Genomic DNA, 20,819 nt, shown 5'->3' on the forward strand with positions numbered 1-20,819 from the left:
CTTCTGGGGAGCATCCCTGTTTGTTAGGGCATTTTTGAATACATGCAGCCTATGTGTGTCCATGAGAAGAGACAGCATAGGGTGTCAGGTGGTTAAATAGCAGTGAGCTTCCTGGTAGCAAGGGCAAGAGGGAAATTGATTCATTACAATGTCTTCCTTTGGGCCTTGCTTGTTTATGACAGCGTTCTAGGAAAGTGAGTGTGAGGCAAAGGGAGTAAAAACAGACACAAAGTTCCGAAGTGTAAAACATCTATGAGTTTCCTGTCAGCCAGAGTGAGAGAGGAAATGAGTTCAAGTCTGTTCAGTGTGTCCTCACCAGTGGCTCCTGCTGATGACAGTGGATCTGACCGTGGGCAGGGCTGTCTAAGCATGTGTGACAGGAAGTCACAGAGCCGTGGGCGGGAGATAGTTCTGAGCTCGCCGGAAGCCAGGGCAAGAGGGGAAATATGTTGAGTCGGAGCCTGGTCCAGCATGTCTTTCTTGCTGCACGTGGCAGGGGCCTTGTCGAGGGGCTCAGACGGGGCAATGGCGGGCGGCCAGGCGCACGCGGCTGTCCTCAGCGGGGCTCCAGGTCCGGGCATAGCCCGTGCGGGGCAGCACGAGTCGGTCCCGAGTGCCGTCCGGGCTGATGCGGCGATGGGCAGCCAGCAGGTACTCGTGGTGGAGGTCCAGCCGGGGGCAGGGGCAGCGACCCAGTGCCCACACGTACTCGAGAGCCCGCAGCGGCGAGCGGTTCTTGTAGATGAGCTGCACGTGAACCTCGTAGCGCGTCTCCTGGGCCTGGTGCAGGCGGCTCAGCACGCGGGCCCTGAACACTGCGGGCAGGACCGTGTGCAGGCTGGCTGGACGCTCCACCCGGGCCCCCATCCACACGCATCCCATTGCCAGAGAAAGGAACCGGGGTCAGATGGGGCACTGGGGGTCCCTGGGGACTGTGGCGGGGGGGGGAGGGGCTGGGGTCAGGTGAGGTCAGGGATCAATTAGGGGTCAAAGGTCAGGTTAGGGCAAAGGGTCAGAAGGAGTGAAGTTGGAGTCAGGTCAAGGAGTAAAAGGTAAAGTCAGATCGCAGTCAAAAGTCAGCAGGACTGGGGTCAAGTTCAGGTCCGTTAGGAGCCAGGTAAGGGCTGGGGTTAGGGGTCTCTCACCAAAGTCGCTCCCGCAATAGTGGAGCAGGCGGTGGGCTCGACCTCGAGTGTCGGGGCAGGGTGCGCAGGGGTCTGCGGGGGCCGAACAGTCAGGGGCACAGTCCTCCCCTCCCTGCTCCCACCCTGGCCGTGCCCGCCTCACCTGGGGTGGGGGTCGGGATCCGTGGGACAATGGTAGCCGGGGCTGCGGGGAGTTCAGGGGGCTGCGGTTCCACCTCCCGCGGCTGCTGCTGCCGCAGGGACCAGCCCAGGGCCTGCGCCTGCGTCTGGAAGGGGCCGTAGCGTTCCCGAGGGAGCCAGAACTCGAACTCGATGCCGGGGTTGGGCTCCTGGAGGAGGACCTGGAGGGGTGTCATACCTAGGGAGTCGCACCTGGACCTCATGGCCTGGCTTCCTCTCTCTGACCCCTGCCTCCCGCCCCTTCCTGTAACCCAACCATCTCCTCCATCTCCCACCCCCGCCTCACTGCCCAGCCGCCCCCCGCAGAGGCCGGCCCGCACCTGCAGGAGCAGGTCTTGGGACGTGGGCCCAGCCGCGCTCAGCATCTCCTCTGGCCCTGCAGCGCGGGTGTAGACCACACGGGTGCCCGCCGCCTCGTAGGTCCCAGGTGGGCTGCCCGCCCAGTTCCCGTTGAGCACATAGCGCCCGTCGCCCCCTACCAGCGCTGCAAGGGAAAGGTCAGCCCGGGCTCCCGAAACGCCCGTCCCTCCTCCCAACCCCGGCGTCCTCCTCCCCCGGCCTCAGGCTCCCCGGCTGCTCCCAGGCGGCCAGCAGGGCGCCTCCCCTCTCTGACCCCGCGATACCCAGGTGGTTGCGGCTCCGGTGGGCTACACGGATGTGTCTGGCACCCTCGGGGATCACGGTCACGTTCCAGTACCCAGCGAAGGCACCTGGGCAGGAGGAAAGGAGGGTTGTTGGGGCGCAGGTGGGAGGGTATTTGAGGGACGATTTAAGGATTAAATGAGATACTGCGGTAAGGAGGTACCAGGGGGTCCTGGTAACCCCCAAACGATCGGTTAACTTTTGGAGTCAGGATTATTCTCGTTTAAGAGCAGCAGGGGAAGAGTTAGAACCCCATCTGCTCCGGGAAGGGCGGGACCATTTGGCAATAACCAATCAGAATGAAGAGGTGGAGGGGGCGGGCCACAGCCTGTCCAATCAGCTCGGGACTTCGCTTCCGGCCCGAGGCTCGTTAAAGGGCCACTCTGGGCCAGCCCGCAGGGCGGCGAGGGAGCTCACCGGAGTCTCGGAACACGCGCTGCACCAAAAGGCACGACTCGTTGGCGCCGCCGCAGCGGCCGCAGTGGTCTTCGCGGGCGTCCGAGCCCAGCAACCCGTCACAGCCGGCGCTCTACAGGGGCAGGGAGGACCGGCGCGGCTTCACCGACAGCTCCCGGCCCCGGACCGCGCTGGGGGCGGGGCCCACGAGTAAAGGGGCGGGCTCTGGAGGGAAGAGGCTGCGGGGGAGCCTAGTGGTGGGCGGGACGGGGAGGGGACGGGGCGGTGGGGCGGGGCTTAGGGAAGGGGCGGGACCTGGGACTGAAACGGATGGGGTCTGAGGTTAGGGCCCGGCTGTGAGAAGGCTGGGGCTTTGCGGGCCCCGCGAGGCCTTACGAGGCAGCGGCCAGCCACGCAGAGCCCCTGGGTCCCCGGGCTGCAGGGGGTGCCGTCCAGGACGCGGCCGAAGCTGTGGTAGAAGGCGTGCCCCTCGGCCAGGCAGTTGAGGTCGCACTGGTTGGGCGCTGAGGGAGGGAGGAATTGTGCGGCCAGTGGAGTCCCTCCGTCGGAGTTCCAGCCCCCTCCCCCTAGGCAGATGAGGCCCAGAGACTCAGCCAAAGCCGCACATGGAGGCTGAGGCAGAGCCAGGACTGGAACCTAAGCCTTCTGCCTCCGAGAACTCCGGGACCGTCCCAGGCAAGGCTCCTGGGCCTGCGTGCACGCATGCTCACATGCATTCATTCGTTCAGGTTAAGCTCCCACGTTAGGGGGTCCCTACACGTTCTCCATTGCTAACATCCTTACCCATTCTTCATTCATTCTTTAGTTCCAAGAACACTCACAGAGCACCTACTACTTTCCCAACACCGTTCCAGGCTCTGGGGTACAGCCGTGGGCAGAAGTCACTCAGCACCTGGGCCCTGCACCCAGCATGTGCCCAATAAAAAGCGTTCAGTGCTGACCGAATTCTGCGTAGCCCGGGTGTGTCACTGATCCTCCCCAGGACTCAGTTTCCCCCTCTGCCTGGCAGTGGGGCAGAATGGGCAGTCCGATCACAGGAACAAGCCCACACAGCCCTGACCCCTGCCCCTCCTGGCTCCCAGCCCCCTGAGCCTGGCTGGCAGACCCCGCCTGGAACAGAGCCCAAACTGGCCTTGGCAGGCCTCTGTGGGGGTGGGATCATGGCAAATCTCCTCTAATTCTTGGAGGAAAAAACCCCAAGCCCCCCCCCCAAACCCAATGAGGTTGATGGATGGAACGCTCTCCGTATCTGTATCTGCTCCCACTATGGTGTCTAAAGCTGCCCGTTTCCTTAAATCTGGAGGCGCGCTGCCCCGGGCACACGGTTATGTAACTTGCTGCCTTTGGCTAAATGTGGCAACATTTCCTGCTACGGGGATAAGTTTGAGAACTCTCGGTCTCTGGATACAGCTCCAAGAAAATTCTCAGTCTGGTGTTCAACCCTGAGCAGGACAGACCCTGCCTCCCTCTGCTCCTGCTGCACAGGTCACATTGCTTTTCTCCCCCGTCACTTCAACTCCTTTATAACCTTCGAAGCCCCAGTGCTAATGTTCTCTTCTGCTTGTGGTCCTTCAGTCCTCTTGCTTTCTTAGCAGCCACTCCTCCCTGCCAGCTCTCCTGCCTCTTCTGGACCAGCAGGAGGGAAGCTACTCACCACCATAGAAGGGTACCCACTGGTAAGTCTTCTGGGTGCCCAGGACAGGGCGGCCATTGTAGAGGGCACACTGGAGGTCTCGGAAGGGAATGGCCCCCAGGGGACAGTCCTGAGGACAAAGATAGGTCCGAGGCTGGGAGAGCCCCAGGGGAGCCTGGAGAACCTGGCAGGGTGGCAAGTGTATCTGGGGCCCTGAGCCAGGAAACAGAAGGTCTTCAAGGCCCAGCCAAGGCTCTGGGAGGCAGACAGAACTTACCGGCAAATGGCAGAGGCGGTACTCGTGGGAGTCTCCCCAGCACGGCTCTTCCCCAGGAAACCTAGGAGCAAGATGGCCAGAGTGTGGTCAGGACCCCCAGTAACCTTTCCAGAGCTGGCGTGCCCCCTTTGGCCTGGCCAACCCCACCCACATTCCAGTTGGATCAGTGGGATTAAAAGGCACAGCATGTGTGGGCAGGCTGAGGGTGCGGCCAGGAGTGGGGCGGGCTGGCAGGAGAGCAGGGGCAGACACCCCCCTCCCACCCCACCCCGCCAAACCCCAGCCTTGTGCTCACCAGACACAGCGCCTGCTGCGCACGGACAGACCCCGCCCACAAGAGCTGGAACAGCGACTCCACGAACCCCACGGCGTCCACTCACCTGGACCCTACTTGGGGAGAGAGAGGCACCATCAGCATGGAGAGGAGCCTGGTGGCCCCCAGACTGCTGGCCCGGTCCCCCAAGTCCACTGGCTCCCTGGACTCATGTGCCCCCTTACCTGAGCACTGCCCCCTAAACCACAGCTCAGGAGGGTCCACAGCAGAAGAAGGTTCTGGAGGGGGCGGAGCGTGGGGGAGCAGCGAGGACGCTGCAGTGGGGGCACCAGGAGGCCAGGGTCTGAACCCCAGCTCTGTCCCAACTGGCTGTGTGATTTGGGGCAGTAATTTAACCTCTCTGGACCTCTGTTCTTGTCTCTGAAAAGTGGGGTTATAACAGAGCCCCTGTTACAGGAAAGTTTCAGGGGTCCATCAGATCAGGTAAGAAAGACAGGTGGTACAGAGCCTGGGAGTGGAGAGGGCGAGCTCAAAGAATTATCTGCTTTTGTTATTACTAACTGTGTGTTGTCTTATAATGTACCCAGTAGGTGCTAAATCTGTGTCTGATTATGGAAGGAATCATTCCAGGATAGTGCGTAGGTGTCTCCAGGGTCGGGGCCCCATCACCGCTCACCCCACCGTCATTGTTTCTACCTTCCTGTGTGGCCAAGGGCCAGCCACTCCACTTCCCTGGGCCTCAGTTTCCCCATCTGTGCCATGGGGACCAGCTGGACTCAGTCCAGGGCTCTAGGAGGGACTCGGCAGAAGGTGCGGCTGGTGGGGGCTGGGTCAGGGACCGAATCCCTGGCAGAAGCCCCCTGTTTGCACCTGGGCCTCCAGGGCCACCTCAGCTCCCAGACCCTGGCAGCAGGGAGCCCCTGGAGTGAGGGATGACAAGGGGGGGGTGACCTGGCCCCAGTCCAGTTGCCAACTCGTGACCTCATGTGCAGAGGGTGTGGGTCCCACCAAGGGCAGCCTGCAGAGGGAAAGGGGCCACTGATGAGGGTGATGCAGGAAAGAGGGAGGCATCTGGGGGTGAGTGGACGGGGGGGGGGGCAGACTTTGCCTCCCTGGGCCTCAGTTCCCCCATCTGTAAGGGGAAGGAGGAAGTCACTTGCTATCCACACCCTCCTCCTGACCGTGGCATTGCCAGAGAAAGGGGGAGGGAAGTAGCCACCTGTGAGTCCTTTCTCAGGCCACGGCCAGGCTGACTGCTGGTCAACAGAGCCCAAAGGACGCAGAGGACAAGCTGGAGGTCTCCAGCCCCGAGATCCTGGGCACTGGTCCTGTACCAGTGGACCCTCTGGGCCCTCTTGAGCCCCCGTTTCCCTGGTCCTCAGGCCCTGGCTCTGACATTCGATCTGGGGCATCAGGGCTGGGGCCCATGGTGGCTCCAGGTGCTGAGAACCTTGGGGACCACTGGGCAGGTCCCCTTCCCTGCCCAGAGCCGTGTAGCTAGCTGTGTCTCTGCCTCTCTCTGAACCCAGAGCCCCGGCTGGCCTGGGAAGAAGTTGGTTGGAGAGCTGAGATGGGGGAGAGGGCTTGGCCTTCTGACACCCCCTCTCTGGCCACACAAACTCAGCACTCACTTGAGGGGTGGGAGTCTAGGTGGTGGGAACTGAGGGCCTAGAAGCACCATCTTTCTCCTCCCCAGAGACCCTCCCGGAGGAGCAAGACACACTTCATTGTGGCTGCACTCCTGACTCCCAGGTGTGATCCCCGGGCAAGCCACGCCTCTTAGGCCTCAGTTTCCCCAGGAGGAAGTGGGGATGAGCTTTCTCCCACCCTGGGGGCTGCTGCCTGGCCCGCCCCTAGCCGGACCGGGCCCTGGGACGGGGAGGAGACGCCGGCCGGGATAGTGGGAGGATAGGAAGAGGGACTTACCGGCGACGTAGAGCCCAGGCGGCACGTCCTGGCTCCCCGGGCGGCCCCAGGACGAGCGGAAGCGGCGGGGCCCGCGGGGAGGGGCTGGGGGAGCCAGGGGCAGCCCCTCCCACCCGGCCTCCCGGGGCGCGCCCAGGCCGGGGTCCGCAGGGGCGGCAGCCCCGTGCGCCCTCGCGCGGCCGTTGCGCGCCTCCGCGCGGATCTACGGCAGGGGACTGCCCCGCGCGGGACCCGGTCCCGCGGAGCAGCGGCCTGCTGTTCCAGCGTCCGTATCCCGGTGACCTTGGAAAGCCCAGGGCGGAGGAGCCGTGCGGGAACTGACCGCCCCTACCCCCCACGCCGGGGCTGCTATTCCGGGCGCCGCGCTCAGGGCCAGGGAATGTGCGAGAACCGAGGTGGCCCTGCCATGGTTCCGGGAGTCCGGGACGCTGCCTCCTTTCCACCGATGCCCAGATCGCGTCCCCTCGAGGGTCCCCTTTCCCGGTCAGTACCCCTCTCCCCCGGTCCTCCCCCCTAACCCTCCCTCAAGGTCATCCTACTGAGGAAGCCCGCTTGCCTGGGTTGCAATCCTGGGGTTCCCACTCCAGGTCTCGGCAACCCCCGGAGCAGGGCCCCAACGCACTGGGAGAAGTTCAGCTCCAGAGGCCGGGCGTGGGGGGCGGAGAGCCCCCTTCCAGCCCTGCCAGGAGCATTCCCGGGCACTGCTGTCACCAGAGGACGTGCCCCACCCTGCCTTCCGCCCTCCCTGCCTGGCCACGGGCACGGGCAGCGAGCAGCGGCTTTGGAGCCAGACCCGGGTCCGGAAGATAGCTCTCCCTCGCGGCAGTGGCCCCTCTCCCTCGCGGCAGTGGCCCCTCTCCCTAGGATTTCAGTTTTCCCATCCAGGCAACGCGGGGCGGGGGGGGGGGGGCAGAGTTCTTCACCAAGACACTTCCAAGTGAACCTCAGCTCTTTCTGTGGGGTGGCAAGGACAGGGTCACCCCAGGGCTCCCCACCACCCCACCCTTTCCCAGCTTGGCTTCTGCGCAGGGCCCCCTCCCCCTGCCCACGCAGGCAAGCAATAGGTGCCCTCGGCTGGCCCCCTCCGCTGGCTCCTTGCCGTGGCCCGTGACGCTCCCTGACGGGTGGGTTGAGGAGATGGGGACGATGGGTGGACTGCAACCTCTGGTCACTAGGCAAGCCCAGGCTCAGCTTTATTGCCCCTTCCTCTGGGAAGACCGCCATGGGCTGTCCAGCCCTGACCACGAGCAGGGCGGTTACCAGTCCCGCCGCTCAACGCCGCCCACGCGCGGTCCTTACTGAGCACCTACTACGTGCGCGCACAGCTGTGGCCGACCCCACTCACGAGGCTGAGGGAGGCAGCCCCCTGGGAGTGCAGGGACTGCCCTTTGCATCGGGACACTCAGAGGCAGTAGCGGCCCGCTGCTCCTGGGGCTGGGGGTCCGCGAGGCCCTCATTGAAGACGTGTTTGTCACAAGGAGAGTAGCATGGCTGGAAGAGACCGCACGTGCACAGCCCGTGAGGCGAGAATAGGGACAGTCAGGAGGTCAGGGTGGGGGCAGAGATGAGGTCAGAGCGGGGCCGAGGGGTGGGAGCCACGGGGGTGGGGGAGGGTGTTCTAGTCTTGGAAAAGCCACACGTGGCTGGTGGCGGCTGTGGGGCCAGGAAGGCAGCGGGGAGGCAGCCGCGTCCTGGGAGGAGAGCCGCTGGCATTGAGGGTGGAGTCAAGGAGCTGCGGGGCTCCCAGCTGCTGGGGAGCAGACCGGGTAGGAGTCAATGGGGGGCGGCGTTGGGAAGAGGTGAGGCAGGAGGTCGGCCTGAGCTGCTGGGAAGGGCTGAGGGGGCAGGCGTGGGAGGGCGTGTCCACAGGTCGCTCCTGGACAGGTCCGGGATGAGACATCTGTGGGCCCGCAAGAAGAGGCTGGGAGAGCAGGGGCCATGTCTGGCCCGAGGGAGACAGGTGGGTGTCCTTGACACACGGGGCTGTTTAGATGCAGGGCTGAGATCACGGGCTGTGAGCGTGGGTGGAGTGGAGACTGGGGCCTGTGTACGAGGGGCCCGGGATGGGGGAGAAGGAGGGGGGTGTGGGGTCCTAGAGGCCTAGGGAGGTTGGGCTACAGGGAGGAGGGAGAGTGGACCCGTGGACCTGCTTTGACAGAGGCAGGCGGTGACCTTGATGAGGTTAAGCCTGGTGAGACAGGACTGAGAAAGGGGGCGGGAGAGGGGTAGGGACAGCAAGGGTGGGCACCCTCCGCTGAGCGCCTACTGTGCAGGAGCTGGGGCCTGGGGCCTGGTGGGACCAGAAATACATCAGGCTTGGCTCAGGGGCTCCACCAAGTGGACAGTCTCCTTCCCTCAGACGTGCCTCATTCCCTGAGTCCCGTCCAAAGAACTATATGCAGGGTGTGCATACAGCAGGCACTGCGTCCTATAGAAATGCACTCAGCAGACACTTATCTCTGCAGGGAGTGTATACAGTAGATACTGCACCCTGCAGGTACTGCATGTAGTAGTCTGAGCCTTCCAAGGAGTGCATACAGCAGGCACTGTATCCTGCAGTGTATACAGGGGTCACTGCAGGCTGCCAGGAGGGTATACAGAAGGTGTTGCATCCTGCAGGGAGTGCATACAGCAGGCACTGTATCCTGCAGTGTATACAGGGGTCACTGCACGCTGCCAGGAGGGTATACAGAAGGTGTTGCGTCCTGCAGGGAGTGCATACAGCAGGCATTGTATCCTGCAGTGTATACAGGGGTCACTGCACGCTGCCAGGAGGGTATGCAGCAGGCGCTGTACTGTGCAGTGGGTGAACTACGGCAGGCATAAGTGCTGTAGGAAGTGCATACAGCAGGCACTGTGGCCTGCAAGGAGGGGACACAGCAGGTGCTGGGGCCTGCATGGGGGCCTAGTGCCTGTGGGGACAGAGCTTGTAGTGCCAGATGGGGATGGGGGAAGATATGGTGTCCTGGGCCCTGCCCTGCTTTTCCCTCGGGCCCCAGCCTCCTGCCTCCGTCCTCCGTCCTCCGTCCTCTGGCCACAGCTCAGCCAGACTCAGCAGATTCCCGGAGAAGGAGGCCAAGCGCTCAGCTCAAAATTCCTCGTGCAGGTGGAGGGGAGCTTATGAGGGTGAGACTGCAGGTGTGGTGGCATCTCAGCCCCTCCCCCACCCCTGTGCCCCGGCTTAGACCCCCAACAGGGGGTCAGTGCAGTCCCCTACCCTGAGCTCTAGCCTGGACCATCCCTGAGGGGGATTAGGCCAAGCGGACACAGGTCCCCATGGATGCAGGTCAGCTGGGCTCCTGGCCCCTCTGTGGTCTTGCAGTCTTGGGGCTCAGGAAATACCCACAAGTAGATCCTGTGGCCTCCGCGTGCCCCCCCAGACCCCAAATCCCTGTGGCTTCCTGTGATGCCTCAGGCCTGGCCACGTGGTCCCCGGGACGCCTCAGCCTCCAGAGGAGAGTGGACGGGGGGCTCCTGCCACCCCTGCCCCAGGACCCTGGGTCTCTGCAGCTGCTCAGAGATGAATCCTCACCCCCACTAGTAGGGCCACTGAGGCACAGCAGGACCCGGAGGGCCCGGGACGGCTTCTCCCCACATCTGAATGGGTGTCCTGAGTTCCTTCTTGGAGGGAGTGCTGGGGGGACCTGCTTGGGTTGGGGACGGTTGAGGCAGGACGAGCGGCAGGGGCAAAGGCCAGGTAGCTGGAGGCCCAGGTGAGGACCGGGCAGGGTGGGGGCCTGTGCGGCTGGTGGGGGCGGAGCGGGGGGCTTGGAGGCAGAGAGGGGCGGGAGCTCAGAAGGCTCTCTGAACATGGCAGGTCATCTCAGGTACACGGTTAGGTAGAAACTCAAGAAAGTTGTGCATGACATGGTGCCGTTTACAGAGAGGGAAAGGATGGGTGTTGTATAAATTCAGGTGGGACGTGGAAAGGGACACCCCTCGTGTTGCCCACAATGATCCTGGGGCAAGGTTGTGGGTGGCCGAGATACTGCCTTATAGGTTCTATGTGAATTTCTTGTAATGGCCTTCTAATTCTGATTTTTTAAAGAAAATTTTTATTTTGGAATAATTTTAGATTTACAGAAAGTTGCAAAGATGTTAGAGAGTTTCTGTCTATCCTTTGTCATCGGCGGTATAATCTGTTCCCCCCAAGACGTCCAGATCCTTGTCCTGGGACCTGGGACGTGTCCCCTCATGCAGCAGAGGGGACGCTGTCAAGGCCCCGAGGTGGGGGTGAGCCTGGGCTCCCTGGGGGCCCGGCGTCCTCACGAGGTCCTCAGGAGAGGGAGGCAGAGGGCGGGAGCCCCAGAGACGGGCAGACCCCGCGCTGCCGGCGGTGAGGATGGAGGGGGTGTCATGGGCCAGGAAGAGGCAGGAGCCGGGTCTCCCTGGGGCCCGGGGGGGACCAGCCCTGCCCGCGCCTGGGTTTTAGGACTCTTGACTTCCCAATGTGAGGTTGATAAATGGGTGATTTTTTTAAGTTACCAAATTTGTGGTGGTTTGTTACAATAGCCCCAGGAAACAAATACTTTCCGTCACAACTCAGGAACTGATATTGGTATATTGCTATTATTAATTAATAATATTAGCAATTACTATTACCATTGACCAAATTCCCAATTTTACATGGATTTCATCATGTGTGTGTTTTTAGCTAATTTCCTATTTCTGTTCCAGGATCTCACCCAGGATCTCCCCTGACATTGAGCTACTTTTCTCATAACAGGTAAAAAGACCCAAGCAGCTGAAATACAGATTATTTGTGTGGAAATCTGGCTGGGTCTGACGCTCGCGCAGTGTTGCACACGGCCGGAGTCCGCTGATGTCCCTGGGGAGAGGTCGAGGCAGCACCAGCTGGAGAGAGGACACCAGGAAAGGCGTCCTCCCCCGGAGGGGCAGCACCCACTCTGGACCCTGGGGATGCCCCCTCTGCAGGCAGGTTGTGGGGAGTCTGGGGAGGGTCTGAACTTGCATGAGGCCACCCAGCAGGCCAGTACCTATGGGGTACATAGCAGGGACAAACACAGACCTGTGCCCGGTCTGGTGGGATGGAAACCAGCAGACCTGCAAGGAAATGACATAATTTCAGGTTGTGAGGGACCACAGGGGGAATTGCGGGGTGGAGGTGGCCTCCCGGACAAGGGTGGCCCTTGCCTGGGTCCTCGAAGATGAGAAGGGGCCACTGGGAGGAGACTCAGGGATGGGGAGCATCATAAGCAGAGAGAAGGGCATATGCAAAGGCCCTGAGGTTGGGATGAGCTTGGTATGGGATCTTGGGCCAGCAAAGAGGCCAGGATGGCTGGACTGGGGTGAGTGAGCGGGTGGGTGGGAGGGCCACAGGGGTGAATCAGCGGGCCTTTGTTTGAATGTGATTTGGTACTGGAGGTCTTCTTGCTTCTTACTCACAAGAAGAGATTGAACTTCCTGCTCTCGGGTCCCAGAGCATGCCCTGAGACCACCTCCCAGCCACCCTGCTGGTTCTGTGAGCCTCCAAGGGCCCGAACACTCTGTCCCCTGACCTAGCCAGGTGGTTGATGCTCCCTTCGTCTTCCTCTTGGGTAGACAGTCCTGAGGAATGTTGTACCCAAGTCCTTGGGGATCCACAAGGGTTACCAGGGCCCACCTTGCCCCATGCCCCATCCTCCCCAGCCCCTCATTCCTGCTCTGTACCAAACCCTTGCTTCAGGCTCTGCTTTTGGCAGAGCCCAGGTGGAGCTATGGGAGGAGAGACAAGCCTCCCACGTCAGTGTCCTGCTGGCATGCACCATGTCATCTGGAGGGAGCAAAGACAGGGGACGGGGTCTCAGACCCAAGCTGCAGGCCCTGGGAGAAGGAAGAGGAGCTGCAAAGGATAACTGAAGAAATGTGGAAGAAGGACGGGGAAAAGCCTACGGAGCGGTGTCTGGAAGGACAGGAGAGGACAGCACTTCTAGAAGGAGCCTGCGAGGCGCATGAGGCTGGGAGAGGCAAGGACAAAGTTTGGTCCTGGGTGGGGGGAGCCAAGTCTAGCCTCCCCCACAACACTGGGCCAGTCTGGGGGCAGCGTGCTGCTGCAGTCATGGGGCTTCCAGAGTGTGGTGGCTGCCCGGCTCCTGGTGTCCCCAGGGAGCTGCCAGGTGGGGTGACAGCTCACGAGGAGTCTATGGTGCTTCTGAGGCCAGGAGACCGGAGAGGGACCCAGAGCGTCCCGCTCCCGCTCTGGCACCTTCCCGAAGGGGCAGACTGTGCCGTCCATGTGCCCGTGGGCTAACCCCGTGCGCAGTAGCTCGGGCCTCCCCAGGGAGGCCCCCCGAGTCTCGTCGCCGGGGGCTGTCTCAGCAGCCGCCCCTCCACCTGCAGCTGAGCAAAGCTTCCAGCATTTCTCCCAGGAAATGTGCTGAATCTGGGGAGTTATCTCAGGTCAGTGAAGGAGCAGACGAGAGGGAAAGCAAGCCTGTGGCCGGGAGTGTGGGGCTCCGGGCAGGGAGGGCTGTGAGGTTCCTGGCCAGGATCTTCCAGACGTTCGGTGGGCTCAGCCCCCTGCCCCTGCCAGAGCTCCCAGGGCCCCTGGGGCAGAAGCCCAAGGGGATGGTGTGAGGGTGCGGACAGTGGCCCTGGACTCCAGGCGGGACTCGGCCACTTGCAGTCCAGTGGTCCTGGGCTTGCATACGCCTTCCTGAATCTCGGTTTTCTCATCTGTAAAATGGGGCTAAGAACAGCACCCACCCAGGGAGAAGCTGCTGCTCAGAAGGGGCCTGGCTTACATGCGTTGGCCTCTGGGGGCCGCCCAGACCCACGGCGGTGGTTCAGCTGGGTGATCTCCTAGCAGTCATTCCGGGAGGGCCAGGTGTGTCTGTCTTGGGCTTGCAGGGCCCCACGCAGGCTCCACGTGCCGGTGAGTAGGTGCTTAACGGATGCCCGAGTTAACACACAGAGGAAGGGGTGCGCCTGAGAGCCAGCAGATCCTGGGTGACAGTGACATGATGGCCCAGGCTCCTGGACCCCCAGCCACCCACCTCCTGTCAGGCTGCCCTTGATTCCCGTTAGCAGGAACTTGGGCTCCCCGGCTGCAGCCAGCTGGCCCCCAACGGCGGCCCAGAGTCCCTGGCTCCGGTGTTGAGGCCGGTCCCCCACAAAGGTACCCTAGTCTTGCTCTGGGCCCTGCACGGGGGCCCCCTGAGAGGCCCCCATGCCCGGGGTGCCCCTGCTTGACACACCAGCTGGACATGTGACAACTCAGAAGGTGTCTCCCATTCCTGGAAGCATGACCCGCCGGATTCTGAAATCTGGTCTCTGGAAAATTCCAAGGCCTGATTCCAGCCCCAGGGAGCCCTACTAATCCCTCCCCATTCCTAGTGTTATGTAACATTCACAGATTAATACTGTGGCATCCAGAGGCAGCTGCCTGGATTCAAATCCAGCCCTGACCCTTCCCGGCTGCAGGCACCACCACCTCCCCCGGCTTCAGTGTGCTCACCTGTGAAACGGGGACAAGGCCAGTGCCTGTGTCCCAGGACTGATGTCAGGGAACATGAGAGAACACAAGGAAGGAGCCTGGAGCTGAGTCTGATGTATGGCTCCAGGAGGGTCCAAGAGTGCCCACCAGTCCTTTCCTTGGCTGCCCAGGGCAGGAGTCACACGCCTGCCTCTGCCCTTCGGTCCCCAGATTCTGATCCTTCTCGCGGCCTGATGTCCTGCATATATGATACCCCCAACCCCCAGCTGTGCCCCTCCTGGGTCCCTGCACCAGGCCTCACTCCCTTCCCAAGCAGCCCCAGCCCTAGGGATACCGGTCTTCTTTCTCTGCCCTCTGGATCCGGCCATGGCTCTCCGGTGCCACGAGAGCCCTGTCAGGCCCCCCGCTCCCGCTCGCTTCTCCCTCGGAGGCCTCTGAGAGAGGGAGACAATTTCTCTGACCTCAGTTTCCCACTCAGAGAAATGGGCAGGTTGACACGTCACAGCTGGACGGGAGGTGCAGGACTGGAAGAGCAAGCCGGCCGAGCGCGCCGGGTGAGCGCGGGGCTGGCGCGCGGGGCGCGAGCTCCGCTGTCACTGGAGCTCCTGTCAGCCCGGTGTCCCCGCTCGCCCTCTCCCGCCGCCCTCCCTCCCGACACACCTGCCCCCTCCAGCGCCTGGCCACGCCCCCAGTATCGGGCTCCGCCCCGCCCCCTCAGACAATAAGATGCGCCCCAGCGGCGCGCGGCCCCAGAGCTACCGCGCGGTGGTCCGGCGGAGGTTGCGCCAGCGCCCGCGCCCAGCGCCCGCCAGGCCCCCTGCGGGATGGAACCCGCGCGGCGCTGGCGGCACAGTTGCCGCCCGCCGGTCTCCGCCTTCCTGCGCGACCCGAGCTCCGGGCGCGTCTACAGGCGCGGGAAGCTGATCGGCAAGGTGCGGACCCCGGCTACGCGAGTCCGCGAGAGGGTCTCGGGCCGCGCGGGGCTCCCGGCGGGGCGGGGAGGGGTGTGCGCGCGCAGTCTCGAGCGCGAGCGAGCAGGTGTGCGCCCCCAGGCTTGACTTCTGCGTGCGCCGCGTGTCGGCGCGAGTTTGGAGTCTGGGGTCGGCTGGCTGGGTTGGCGCCCGGGTCTGTGCTGTACAGGTCGCACGGTGCGGCGGCAGAAGCCGGTCTTTGGCGCCTTGTGTTGTGGCCATGGGTTGTGCGTCCAGGGGTGTGGACGTGCACTCGCGTGTTACAGGTATCCAGCTTTTTGTAGAAACTCTGTGGTGCTGTCACCAGGTCCGTATCTGAACGTGCTCTCCATCTCTGCGCTTTCCGGGTCTGGGTGTGGAATCGTGTCGTGTGTCCACGTACTGTATTGTGGTCCGGTTGCTGGACGTATCCAGAGATGGATACGTCTGTGTTCGTGTCCCTGCGTTTTCCTCTATGCTCATGTGGTTGCGTGTGCGGGTGTAAGGGTGAGAGCTGTGTGTCCATGCATCTCCTGCGTCTGTGTGCGTCTGTGTATATGAAGAGGCCTGGCTGCCTGTCTGCACACCTGTGGCCGCTGAGTGCGTGCGTCCCCCTCCACCGCAGGGTGCCTTCAGCCGCTGCTACAAGCTGGTGGACATGTCCACCGGTGCTGTGTTCGCCCTCAAGGTGGTGCCTCGTGCTGGGGCCGGGGCCGGGCAACTGCGCCCCCGCAGTAAGGTAGGCCCAGACCTTCTGTGCCCCGGGGGCCCCACACTTTGCAGGGGGTCCCCAGAGAGGTCCCTGCCCTGGGGGGGTGGGGTTATGCCCCTGAGTACCAGGGGGCGTGGACACGTGGGGCCGCGCCTGCAGGTGGACCGGGAGATCGCCCTGCACAGCCACCTGGAACACCGCAATATCGTTGCCCTCCATGGACACTTTGCTGACCGGGAGCACGTGTACATGGTGCTGGAGTACTGCAGCCGCCAGGTGCCCCCCCCCCCCCCGCTCTGCTGTGCTCGTCTGGGTCCACCTCTGTGTCTCTGCGTACTTACCTGGCTCCGGCTGTGTCCGCACCAGGCCCATCCGTGCTCATGCTTTTGCACCTGCGCCCACCTCTGCTCTCTTGACTCACCTGTGACTACTTGTGCCCAGTTCATTCATCCAGCCCATCTCATCTTCATCCGTGGCCACGTGCGACCACCTTAACCCCATCGAGCCCACCTTAGCCCTCCTGGGCTCACCCTGGCTCATCTGTGCTCACCTGGCCTCACCTGGGCTCACCTGGGCTCACCTGTGCCTGGCATGTACCCACTTCGGGTTCATCTCTGAGCCTCTGGCCCTTTTCAAACTTCCTTGGGGCCCTCCGGGCCCACCTGCACTCCTCTGATCCTCTTTGGGCTCAGCCGAGCTTACTGTGTTCATCGGTGTGTCCTCCTGCTGCTGCGGGCGGCCGCAGTCGCTGGCCCACGTCCTGGAGGCGCGGCAGACTCTGACGGAGCCCGAGGTGCGCTACTACCTGCGGAGCCTGGTCAGCGGCCTGCGCTACCTGCACCAGCGGCAGATCGTGCACCGCGACCTGAAGCCCAGTGAGCGCGATCGGGCGGTCGCCGGGGCGGGGGAGGGGGGCTGGGGTGTGGTTCCTGCCCTCATAGCCTGCGCCCGCCCCCTCTGGCAGGTAACTTCTTCCTGAACAAGAACATGGTGGTCAAGATTGGAGACCTGGGGCTGGCGGCCAGGGTGGGGCCAGGGGGCCACTGCCATAGGTGAGTGAGAGGCTCTGAACAGTCCCTCCGGGGAGGCACAGGTGGGACTGGTTTGGCATGTGGGCCCCTGCCCTCCTGAGCCCAGCATTATCCCTCCCAGAGTGCTCTGTGGGACCCCGAACTTTCTGGCCCCAGAGGTCATCTCCAGAAATGGGCACTCCTGCCAGTCAGACGTTTGGGCTCTTGGCTGCGTCATGTGAGTGGGTCGTGGGGAGCCCCGGCCTGGGGAAGAGGGGCAGGGGTACCCAGGTGGGGCTGGGTACGGGCAGGTGGAAGCATGCACAGACAGGCAAGGACAGGTGTGAGCATACAGACGGGAGGTTGAGTGGGGACAGGCAGGCGTGAGCATCCCAGGACAGATGTGGACAGGTGTGCAGCCGTGGGGCAGCAAGAGCACCCACCTGCCATCCTGCGAGTGTGCAGGTGTGAATAGGGCACGTGGGGCATGTCCGTGTGCGGGAGGACAGCTTCGAGTGTCACAGAGGCGTGGACGGGTGTTTGCTGGTGGTGGGTACACAGGCATGTGTATATGGTGACGAGCTCTACGCAGGACTGGGGCAGGGCAAGCAGACACTTGGCTTCCTGCCGCCCCACCCCCCGGGTCAGGTACACAGTGCTGACCGGTGCCCCTCCCTTCACGGTGGCTCCCCTGTCGGAGATGTACCGAAACATCCGAGACGGCCGCTACCCCGAGCCTGCCCACCTGTCCCCCAGCGCTCGCCGCCTCATCGCCCGCCTGCTGGCCCCCAACCCGGCGGAGCGGCCCAGCCTGGACCAGCTGCTGCAGGATGACTTCTTCACCCAGGTGCGTGCTGCTCAACGCGCGGCCCGCCCTGGGGGGCCGGGGCTCGGGAGAGGGCGGCCGCGCTGCGTGGTGACCCCCGGTGCCCCGCCCGGAAGGGCTTCACTCCAGACCGGCTGCCGGCCCACTCTTGCTATGGCCTGCCCATCTTCACCGCGCCCCAGCCTCTGGGCAGATTCTTCTGGAAGGTGGGCCAGCCGCTGCAGACACAGTGCCCGCAGCCCTGTGAGTAGCACGCCCGCCTGCCCCTCCCCCGCCCTCCCCTGCCTCGGCTCGCACCTCACACCTGTCCTACTTCCCGCCTGTTCTGCAACGCCGCGTCTGTGGCACAGGTGGACGTGGGCGGCGGAGGCCTTCCTGCTGCATGGGGCCAGGCCCTGCCCCCTGAAACTCCTTGTGCTTCCTCAGGCCCCCTCACTCCCAGCAAGGCCTCCCGTCCAGGAGAAGATGCTTCAGATCCTGAGTCCATGGAGTGTGGCAGTGAGGTGAGGGCTTGGGGCAGAGGGAGAAGTCGGGTGCCGTGGTCTTCAGAGCGAGGAGAATGGAGCCCCTCACGCCCCTCGGGCCTCCCCTCACTCCTGCTGCTGCTTCCCCAGGCCTCCCTGTTGGACAGAGGGGCTCCCCACCCTGAGGTCCCCGTCCACCTGCTCACCCAGGGGACCCTCAGGAGTGACCCGGCGGGTGAGCAGACCTCCATCCTGGGCCCCAACTGCTGGTGGGGAGTGAGGGTACAGAGGTGGGGGCAATGACTGGGCCTTTTCAGGGCCGTGGGCCCCTCTCCCGGCTTCAACTTTCCCACCTGTGAAATGGGGATGATGGCCGGAATCCTCCTGGGTTTAAAATAAGATTTTCCCAGGGGCGCCTGCGTGGCTCAGTCATTAGGCATCTGCCTTCGGCTCAGGGCGTGATCCCAGCGTTATGGGATCGAGCCCCACATCGGGCTCCTCTGCTGGAAGCCTGCTTCTTCCTCTCCCACTCCCCCTGCTTGTGTTCCCTCTCTCACTGGCTGTCTCTGTCTGTGTCAAATAAATAAAATCTTTAAAAATAAAATAAAAATAAGATTTTCCCAGATTTGGGAGTTTGGGGCAGGGCTGGTGGGAGGGACCTCTCGTGGTGGGGGGACAGACAGGCCTGCCCCCACTTAGATCCCCCTCCCCAGGGCCCAAGGGGAGCCAGAGGCAGGAGGTGGAGGTGGCCATCAGAAACCTGCTGTTCAGGGGGCGCCTGGGTGGCACAGCGGTTAAGCATTTGCCTTCGGCTAAGGGCATGGTCCCGGCGTTATGGGATCGAGCCCCACATCAGGCTCCTCTGCTATGAGCCTGCTTCTTCCTCTCCCACTCCCCCTACTTGTGTTCCCTCTCTCGCTGGCTGTCTCTATCTCTGTCGAATAAATAAATAAAATCTTTAAAAAAAGAAAAGAAACCTGCTGTTCTGCCTGGACCCTGGCCCCCCAGGTAGGGACGCAGCACAGCCCACAGGGGCCAGCTGTCCCTTGACATCCAAGGAAAAGTGCCCTGCTCTGCCCAGGGTCCCCCGGGTATTTCTGGGGCTCTCCTGGGGGGCAGAGCTGAGGGAGGGTTCAGGGCAGAGGGACATCCATCCTGCTCCCCAGAGTCTGGGAAGCCCCAACCCTTGCTTCTCGCCTTCTCCTGGACTTCCACCAACCCCCCATGCCCTGCCCCTCCTGGGTCACTGTCCCGGGAGCCTTTTCTTTCTCATAGGACCCAGTGGGGGTCTTCTTATTCTTCTGTTTTTGTAGCACAGAAAGACCCCGGCATTTAAGACGCTTTCATCAGCCAGAGCCAGCACTTACTCAAATGTCTTAAGGAAACAGTAAAAGATACTTGGAGATTTACAGCAAAGGCAGCCCGGAGAGTTCCGCCTGCCGCTCCCCCAGCTCCACCCCCCCAACACCGGATAGCCCACTGTTTCACTAACGCCCTTTGTGCTCTCCCAGGATCCGATCCAGGATTCCAGAGACCAATGACCAATTTATTTTTAACACAATTTTTTTTAAAAGATTTTATTTATTTGACAGAGAGGCAGCCAGCAAGAGGGGGAACACAGGCAGGGGGAGTGGGAGAGGAAGAAGCAGGCTCCCAGCGGAGGAGTCTGATGTGGGTCATGCCCTGAGCCGAAGGCAGACGCTTAACGACTGCGCCACCCAGGCGCCCCAACACAATTTCTTCTAATGCAATCCAGCAAAGCCTGTGGAGTTCGGGCGTTACCCGCGGTTCAGAAGGGCTCCTCTCCGGGGGTGACAGGTGCTCCCTGGCGCCTTGTCCACCCCCCCACACACCCCTGCAAGGCCAGGCTTGGTTTTCTGCCCCCTGGACTCTGTTATTCATCTTCTGTTCCTCTCCCGCACCCCCCCCCCGGAGACCCCTTGCTCAGTTCACTTCATTTTTGTGTCCAGCCACGCAGGCCCCCCCGGGAGAGCAGCGGCCCGTCCTCTGGGCCCCCAAGTGGATGGATTATTCCAGCAAGTACGGCTTCGGCTATCAGCTGTCGGATGGGGGTAGCGGCGTCCTGCTTTGGGACGGCACACACATGGCCCTGCGCCCCCTGGGGGAGTAAGTCATGGGGCTCCTGTCCACCCCCCATCTTTCTTCAATCATTTCTCAAGTATTTATTAAAGTAGCACCTACTGTGTGCGCCTGGGGGCAGCTGCTGCCTGCTGGGTGGGGGGACAATGCTACACAGTTAACTAAGGTGATTCCAGGAGGCAATTTTCTGAAGGAAGTGAACTGGGTGAGGTGACCGACTCGGGGGCGTGGAGGGTTAGGGTTGTGGAGGGGCTTTGCGAAGAAGTGACACTCAGGCGAGACATGAAGGATGAGAAGGAGCCCATCAGGAACAGCATCGGAGGCACAGGGAACAGCACGTGCAAAGCTCCTGACATGGGACCCAGCCTGGTGGGTGTGACGAGCAGAGTGAGATGGGGAGACAGGGAGGACGCGAAGTCAGTGGACTTGAAGGCCACTGCGGTGGTCAGATGGGAAGGATGGGTCCAAGTCACACTTTGAACGTGACCTGGCTGGCCGGAGAGACCTGGGGAGCCAGCAGGGAAGTGGTTGGACGAGCCGCGCGGGGAGTGGCCGTGGCCTGAGGTGGTGGCTGAGGAGGGACGCAAGGACACTGGAACCTAGATTGTGTTGCAGGCAGGAGGGTCGGAGCCGCCACTCGGCCAGATGGGAAGGTGGCAGAGGGATGGGTTTGGGGGCCGGCTGGGATCTCGGTATGGACAAGGCGCCAGGGCTGGAGTTCTGGGGAGGGACCGGGGCTGGGGGTACAGATAGAGGTGGGTCATCGCGGCGCTGGGCTCCGAGCCCCATCCGACGGGCGTGGCTGGTGGGAAGGTGTCCTCGGGCATC

General features: G+C 62.7%; 2 protein-coding genes across 8 annotated transcripts; one reads left to right on the forward strand and one right to left on the reverse strand.

Moving 5' to 3' along the window:
* Positions 1-232: 232 nt before the first annotated feature.
* ADAMTSL5 (ADAMTS like 5) lies at positions 233-6,584 on the reverse strand. 4 transcript variants are annotated; one of them, XM_044377893.3, is made up of 13 exons: positions 6,495-6,584; positions 5,439-5,586; positions 4,793-4,988; positions 4,590-4,681; positions 4,295-4,355; positions 4,039-4,147; positions 2,760-2,887; positions 2,385-2,496; positions 1,949-2,035; positions 1,646-1,809; positions 1,288-1,486; positions 1,146-1,217; positions 233-815 (listed from the first exon to the last, which is right to left on the reverse strand). In XM_044377893.3, the coding sequence occupies exons 2-13, from the start codon at positions 5,552-5,554 to the stop codon at positions 514-516; spliced, it is 1,638 nt and encodes a 545-aa protein (XP_044233828.1). In that variant the 5' UTR covers positions 5,555-5,586; positions 6,495-6,584; the 3' UTR covers positions 233-513. The 4 variants fall into 4 exon arrangements, with proteins under 4 accessions (XP_044233828.1, XP_026336713.1, XP_044233827.1 ...); XM_026480928.4 differs by lacking the exon at positions 6,495-6,584 and having other exon boundaries at positions 5,265-5,586; XM_044377892.3 differs by lacking the exon at positions 6,495-6,584 and having other exon boundaries at positions 2,679-2,887; positions 5,265-5,551.
* Positions 6,585-6,677: 93 nt separating this feature from the next.
* PLK5 (polo like kinase 5 (inactive)) lies at positions 6,678-20,547 on the forward strand. 4 transcript variants are annotated; one of them, XM_057311419.1, is made up of 14 exons: positions 6,678-6,977; positions 11,221-11,429; positions 15,505-15,618; positions 15,751-15,867; positions 16,337-16,466; positions 16,556-16,643; positions 16,744-16,839; positions 17,250-17,448; positions 17,544-17,670; positions 17,854-17,930; positions 18,042-18,126; positions 18,605-18,653; positions 18,865-18,899; positions 19,862-20,084. In XM_057311419.1, the coding sequence occupies exons 2-14, from the start codon at positions 11,415-11,417 to the stop codon at positions 20,020-20,022; spliced, it is 1,293 nt and encodes a 430-aa protein (XP_057167402.1). In that variant the 5' UTR covers positions 6,678-6,977; positions 11,221-11,414; the 3' UTR covers positions 20,023-20,084. The 4 variants fall into 4 exon arrangements, with proteins under 4 accessions (XP_057167402.1, XP_057167398.1, XP_057167401.1 ...); XM_057311415.1 differs by lacking the exons at positions 18,042-18,126; positions 18,605-18,653; positions 18,865-18,899 and having other exon boundaries at positions 19,862-20,547; XM_057311418.1 differs by lacking the exons at positions 17,544-17,670; positions 18,042-18,126; positions 18,605-18,653; positions 18,865-18,899 and having other exon boundaries at positions 19,862-20,022.
* The last annotated feature ends 272 nt before the right edge of the window (positions 20,548-20,819 follow it).

This window comes from Ursus arctos, unplaced genomic scaffold, assembly GCF_023065955.2.
Source record: "Ursus arctos isolate Adak ecotype North America unplaced genomic scaffold, UrsArc2.0 scaffold_14, whole genome shotgun sequence".
NCBI classification, from domain to species: Eukaryota; Metazoa; Chordata; class Mammalia; order Carnivora; family Ursidae; genus Ursus; species Ursus arctos.

What these genes read in the sequence shown, in the direction of transcription:
- PLK5 (XM_057311419.1), top strand. An exon ending in CCATGGAGTGTGGCAGTGAG is followed by an intron (nt 17,931 to 18,041) that starts GTGAGGGCTTGG and finishes CTGCTTCCCCAG; the next exon opens with GCCTCCCTGTTGGACAGAGG. An exon ending in CCTCAGGAGTGACCCGGCGG is followed by an intron (nt 18,127 to 18,604) that starts GTGAGCAGACCT and finishes CCCCCTCCCCAG; the next exon opens with GGCCCAAGGGGAGCCAGAGG.
- ADAMTSL5 (XM_044377892.3), bottom strand. Translation starts at nt 5,329, where the DNA reads ATGGCACAGATGGGGAAACTGAGGCCCAGGGAAGTGGAGTGGCTGGCC. An exon ending in CGCAGCAGGCGCTGTGTCTG is followed by an intron (nt 4,356 to 4,589) that starts GTGAGCACAAGG and finishes TCTTGCTCCTAG; the next exon opens with GTTTCCTGGGGAAGAGCCGT. An exon ending in GCGCGTGTTCCGAGACTCCG is followed by an intron (nt 2,036 to 2,384) that starts GTGAGCTCCCTC and finishes CCTCCTGCCCAG; the next exon opens with GTGCCTTCGCTGGGTACTGG.